General features: G+C 46.1%; 1 protein-coding gene across 2 annotated transcripts in view; it reads right to left on the reverse strand.

Moving 5' to 3' along the window:
* Positions 1 to 7,500, reverse strand: part of LOC143301154 (small heat shock protein p36-like) — a 146,743-nt gene that overhangs the window by 14,350 nt on the left and 124,893 nt on the right. For both annotated transcript variants that reach the window (XM_076615231.1, XM_076615232.1), the window contains exon 2: positions 6,107 to 7,500. This exon is cut by the window's right edge and continues 1 nt beyond it. In XM_076615231.1, coding sequence (XP_076471346.1) covers positions 6,107 to 6,375 — 269 coding nt within the window. In that variant the 5' untranslated portion in view covers positions 6,376 to 7,500. The remainder of the gene's footprint in view (positions 1 to 6,106) is intronic.

The following is a 7,500-nucleotide window of genomic DNA, read 5'->3' on the forward strand; positions in this document are numbered from 1 at the left end:
CAACAGTACCCAACACACCAACAGTAAACCCCACAAAATACAACAGTACCCAACACACCAACACAGTCTACCTGTACAAAATACAACAGTACCCAACACACCAACACAGTCTACCCGTACAAAATACAACAGTACCCAACACACCAACAGTCAACCCCACAAAATACAACAGTACCCAACACACCAACAGTCTACCCCACAAAATACAACAGTACCCAAAACACCAACACAGTCTACCCCACAAAATACAACAGTACCCAACACACCAACACAGTCTACCTGTACAAAATACAACAGTACCCAACACACCAACACAGTCTACCCGTACAAAATACAACAGTACCCAACACACCAACAGTCTACCCCACAAAATACAACAGTACCCAACACACCAACAGTCTACCCCACAAAATACAACAGTACGCAACACACCAACAGTCTACCCCACAAAATACAACAGTACCCAACACACCAACAGTCTACCCCTCAAAATACAACAGTACCAAACACACCAACAGTCTACCCGTACAAAATACAACAGTACCCAACACACCAACACAGTCTACCCACAAAATACAACAGTACCCAACACACCAACAGTCTACCCGTACAAAATACAACAGTACCCAACACACCAACAGTCTACCCCACAAAATACAACAGTACCCAACACACCAACAGTCTACCCCTCAAAATACAACAGTACCCAACACACCAACACAGTCTACCCCACAAAATACAACAGTACCCAACACACCAACAGTCTACCCGTACAAAATACAACAGTACCCAACACACCAACAGTCTACCCCTCAAAATACAACAGTACCCAACACACCAACAGTCTACCCCACAAAATACAACAGTACCCAACACACCAACAGTCTACCCCACAAAATACAACAGTACCCAACACACCAACACAGTCTACCCCACAAAATACAACAGTACCCAACACACCAACAGTCTACCCCACAAAATACAACAGTACCCAACACACCAACAGTCTACCCCACAAAATACAACAGTACCGAACACACCAACAGTCTACCCCACAAAATACAACAGTACCCAACACACCAACAGTCTACCCCACAAAATACAACAGTACCCAACACACCAACAGTCTACCCCACAAAAATACAACAGTACCCAACACACCAACAGTCTACCCGTACAAAATACAACAGTACCCAACACACCAACAGTCTACCCGTACAAAATACAACAGTACCCAACACACCAACAGTCTACCCCACAAAATACAACAGTACCCAACACACCAACAGTCTACCCGTACAAAATACAGCAGTACCCAACACACCAACAGTCTACCCCACAAAATACAACAGTACCCAACACACCAACAGTCTACCCCACAAAATACAACAGTACCCAACACACCAACAGTCTACCCGCACAAAATACAACAGTACCCAACACACCAACAGTCTACCCGTACAAAATACAACAGTACCCAACACACCAACAGTCTACCCCACAAAATACAACAGTACCCAACACACCAACAGTCTACCCCACAAAATACAACAGTACCCAACACACCAACAGTCTACCCGTACAAAATACAACAGTACCCAACACACCAACACAGTCTACCCGTACAAAATACAACAGTACCCAACACACCAACAGTCTACCCGCACAAAATACAACAGTACCCAACACACCAACAGTCTACCCGTACAAAATACAACAGTACCCAACACACCAACACAGTCTACCCCACAAAATACAACAGTACCCAACACACCAACAGTCTACCCGTACAAAATACAACAGTACCCAACACACCAACAGTCTACCCCACAAAATACAACAGTACCCAACACACCAACACAGTCTACCCGCACAAAATACAACAGTACCCAACACACCAACAGTCTACCCGTACAAAATACAACAGTACCCAACACACAAACAGTCTATCCCACAAAATACAACAGTACCCAACACACCAACAGTCTACCCCACAAAATACAACAGTACCCAACACACCAACAGTCTACCTGTACAAAATACAATAGTACCCAACACACCAACAGTCTACCCGTACAAAATACAACAGTACCCAACACACCAACAGTCTACCCCACAAAATACAACAGTACCCAACACACCAACAGTCTACCCGTACAAAATACAGCAGTACCCAACACACCAACAGTCTACCCCACAAAATACAACAGTACCCAACACACCAACAGTCTACCCGTACAAAATACAGCTGTACCCAACACACCAACAGTCTACCCCACAAAATACAACAGTACCCAACACACCAACAGTCTACCCCACAAAATACAGCAGTACCCAACACACCAACAGTCTACCCCACAAAATACAACAGTACCCAACACACCAACAGTCTACCCCACAAAATACAATAGTACCCAACACACCAACAGTCGACCCGCACAAAATACAACAGTACCCAACACACCGACAGTCTACCCGTACAAAATACAACAGTACCCAACACACCAACACAGTCTACCCGTACAAAATACAACAGTACCCAATACACCAACAGTCTACCCGCACAAAATACAACAGTACCCAACACACCAACAGTCTACCCGTACAAAATACAACAGTACCCAACACACCAACAGTCTACCCCACAAAATACAAAAGTACCCAACACACCAACAGTCTACCCCACAAAATACAACAGTACCCAACACACCAACACAGTCTACCCGCACAAAATACAACAGTACCCAACACACCAACAGTCTACCCGTACAAAATACAACAGTACCCAAGACACAAACAGTCTACCCCACAAAATACAACAGTACCCAACACACCAACAGTCTACCCCACAAAATACAACAGTACCCAACACACCAACAGTCTACCCGTACAAAATACAGCAGTACCCAACACACCAACAGTCTACCCCACAAAATACAACAGTACCCAACACACCAACAGTCTACCCCACAAAATACAGCAGTACCCAACACACCAACAGTCTACCCCACAAAATACAACAGTACCCAACACACCAACAGTCTACCCCACAAAATACAACAGTACCCAACACACCAACAGTCTACCCGCACAAAATACAACAGTACCCAACACACCAACAGTCTACCCGTACAAAATACAACAGTACCCAACACACCAACAGTCTACCCCACAAAATACAACAGTACCCAACACACCAACAGTCTACCCGTACAAAATACAGCAGTACCCAACACACCAACAGTCTACCCCACAAAATACAACAGTACCCAACACACCAACAGTCTACCCGTACAAAATACAGCTGTACCCAACACACCAACAGTCTACCCCACAAAATACAACAGTACCCAACACACCAACACAGTCTACCCGCACAAAATACAACAGTACCCAACACACCAACAGTCTACCCGTACAAAATACAACAGTACCCAACACACAAACAGTCTATCCCACAAAATACAACAGTACCCAACACACCAACAGTCTACCCCACAAAATACAACAGTACCCAACACACCAACAGTCTACCCGTACAAAATACAACAGTACCCAACACACCAACAGTCTACCCGTACAAAATACAACAGTACCCAACACACCAACAGTCTACCCCACAAAATACAACAGTACCCAACACACCAACAGTCTACCCGTACAAAATACAGCAGTACCCAACACACCAACAGTCTACCCCACAAAATACAACAGTACCCAACACACCAACAGTCTACCCGTACAAAATACAGCTGTACCCAACACACCAACAGTCTACCCCACAAAATACAACAGTACCCAACACACCAACAGTCTACCCCACAAAATACAGCAGTACCCAACACACCAACAGTCTACCCCACAAAATACAACAGTACCCAACACACCAACAGTCTACCCCACAAAATACAATAGTACCCAACACACCAACAGTCGACCCGCACAAAATACAACAGTACCCAACACACCGACAGTCTACCCGTACAAAATACAACAGTACCCAACACACCAACACAGTCTACCCGTACAAAATACAACAGTACCCAATACACCAACAGTCTACCCGCACAAAATACAACAGTACCCAACACACCAACAGTCTACCCCACAAAATACAAAAGTACCCAACACACCAACAGTCTACCCCACAAAATACAACAGTACCCAACACACCAACACAGTCTACCCGCACAAAATACAACAGTACCCAACACACCAACAGTCTACCCGTACAAAATACAGCTGTACCCAACACACCAACAGTCTACCCCACAAAATACAACAGTACCCAACACACCAACAGTCTACCCCACAAAATACAGCAGTACCCAACACACCAACAGTCTACCCCACAAAATACAACAGTACCCAACACACCAACAGTCTACCCCACAAAATACAACAGTACCCAACACACCAACAGTCTACCCGCACAAAATACAACAGTACCCAACACACCAACAGTCTACCCGTACAAAATACAACAGTACCCAACACACCAACAGTCTACCCCACAAAATACAACAGTACCCAACACACCAACAGTCTACCCGTACAAAATACAGCTGTACCCAACACACCAACAGTCTACCCCACAAAATACAACATTACCCAACACACCAACAGTCTACCCCACAAAATACAGCAGTACCCAACACACCAACAGTCTACCCCACAAAATACAACAGTACCCAACACACCAACAGTCTACCCGTACAAAATACAACAGTACCCAACACACCAACAGTCTACCCGTACAAAATACAACAGTACCCAACACACCAACAGTCTACCCCACAAAATACAACAGTACCCAACACACCAACAGTCTACCCGTACAAAATACAGCAGTACCCAACACACCAACAGTCTACCCCACAAAATACAACAGTACCCAACACACCAACAGTCGACCCGCACAAAATACAACAGTACCCAACACACCAACAGTCTACCCCACAAAATACAACAGTACCCAACACACCAACAGTCTACCCGTACAAAATACAGCAGTACCCAACACACCAACACAGTCTACCCGTACAAAATACAACAGTACCCAACACACCAACAGTCTACCCGCACAAAATACAACAGTACCCAACACACCAACAGTCTACCCGTACAAAATACAACAGTACCCAACACACCAACAGTCTACCCCACAAAATACAACAGTACCCAACACACCAACAGTCTACCCCACAAAATACAACAGTACCCAACACACCAACAGTCTACCCCACAAAATACAACAGTACCCAACACACCAACACAGTCTACCCGTACAAAATACAACAGTACCCAACACACCAACAGTCTACCCGTACAAAATACAACAGTACCCAACACACCAACAGTCTACCCGTACAAAATACAGCAGTACCCAACACACCAACAGTCTACCCGCACAAAATACAGCAGTACCCAAAACACCAACAGTCTACCCGTACAAAATACAGCAGTACCCAACACATCAATACACGCCTATGTGTACTAAACATATAACAATACTCAAAACATCAACACACATCTACACGCAATAATTTTTTATATTAACCAGTACCCAATACATCCACTTAGACATACATTCGTACAAAATACAACAGTAAACAACACTTGCAGTACCATGCACAGTCCAAACTACAACAGTAACAAAAGACAATTAAACCACTGAAGAAGCAACTAAATGATTCCAGGAATGTTCGGGACAAGCCTTCATTCACACATGCACACTCACTCGCGCAAAAAGCATACTCTCAGCCTTGTCACAGAAGGACGTTTCGAGTTAAAAGGATTAGATATTTTGTTTGTTTGTTTTAAGGATGCACACGAACATCCTCAACTCCCGACAAACACCACACACACACACACACACACACACACACACACACACACACACACACACACACACACACACACACACACACACACACACACACACACACACACACACTACAGCCCCATCCCCCACAAACACACAAACATATCACACACATAAAACCCCACACACCCATCGACCTTCCCCCTCCCCCCCTAGCCCCCTCCCCCCCCCACACACACACACCCCACCTCCCCAGCCGTGTGAAAGAGCATCACCACTGACCTGACCCTGAAGATCTGGCGGCCCTGGCTGTCCACGTCAAAGGCGGCCTTCACCGCCGAGTCCATGTTGGGGAAGTGGGGGGAGGAGGTGGGGGGAGCGGGCACCTGCTTCTCTGAGGGCTTGAGCACGAAGAAGTCCTGACGCATCTTGTCGAACTGGTCCTGCCACTGCTGCTGCTGGGGGTTGTTCCACTGCTTCAACTCCCGGTCCTGGAAGTTGAGAGAGTCCTTCTGCACGGGGATGTGGACCTCGGACCTGTACACCGCCATGCCTGCTGCTGATGATCCGCTAGTGTCCTGAGGGGGGTCCGCTTGGGTTTGGGGAAAGAGGTGATAGGATGTTTCTTTCTTTTTTTCTGGACAAAGACTTTACCTGGACTGGTTGGTCTGTCGCCTTCAGGCCAAAAGGCAGATGTGTCTGACGTCTTTTACAGGCAAGAGATGAACTTGTTTGATTTATGAAAAACAGCGAAGGGATCTTGTTAATGACTCGGACTCTTTGAACAACAGCAACAGAGAATCCGATATTTACGTCAGGGAATATTCCCGATCTGCTGATGCACTGAAGCAGAAAAACGATGTTCGTTCCGGATCCCGCTTCCTTTCCTCTGTAGAGTTTCCACTGTTGCCTTGAAGCGCTACCTCCCTGTGTAAAACACACCACAAGTCTCGTATTTATCAAAGCAGATTTAGAAAATGTAAGCGCTCATGAGCTGCCTTCACCACCCACAAAGCTATTGCACTTCTTCTTCTTCCGCTAAAAATTGCTATGCCCACGAAGCGTGTTTGGCTATCATATCTGGCCTGTTACCATGCTGCCCCTCTCTCCACGCGGTGTACGTTTCAGTCGTGTTCCTGGATCACAGGGGAGGAGATTCCCTCGCCGGCTGATATCATTCCCTGCCGCTGAAACCAGGCCACAGGATGGGGATGGAAGCTGATGGGTTTCACGTACAGCCACAGAAGCAGACACTGGCTGCAGGATGTCTTGCTACCGTTTGCCAAAAAAGGATGATATATATCTGCTGCCTGACCTGAAGATTCTATTCTATTCCCACACTGACAAGCTCAGCAGCCGCCTGAAATATTTTCCTTCGCCGTCTGACACTTCACAACAAGAAGAAGAAAACAGAAATGTTGTATGTTGTGTTTTTTTGTTTTTTTTTCAAACAGTACTGGAACTCGTGGTATCAAGGATTTACACGAAGCTGCAGCAGATCAATGAATAGTGTTTCAGCATCACTCCCAGGTTGACCGGACGTCCCTTCACAACAGCGGCTTTCGATCCTGGCAGTGGCCACGTCGCTGTCAGCTGTCAGCCAGGCAGCGAGTTTCACGTGCTGTCCACTGTGTGCGGTGTGCCGCGTGTCGGCTGTCCTTCCTTGCTGTCTGCTG

The sequence above is a fragment of the Babylonia areolata genome, chromosome 27 (assembly GCF_041734735.1).
Source record: "Babylonia areolata isolate BAREFJ2019XMU chromosome 27, ASM4173473v1, whole genome shotgun sequence".
In the NCBI taxonomy this organism is placed as follows: Eukaryota; Metazoa; Mollusca; class Gastropoda; order Neogastropoda; family Buccinidae; genus Babylonia; species Babylonia areolata.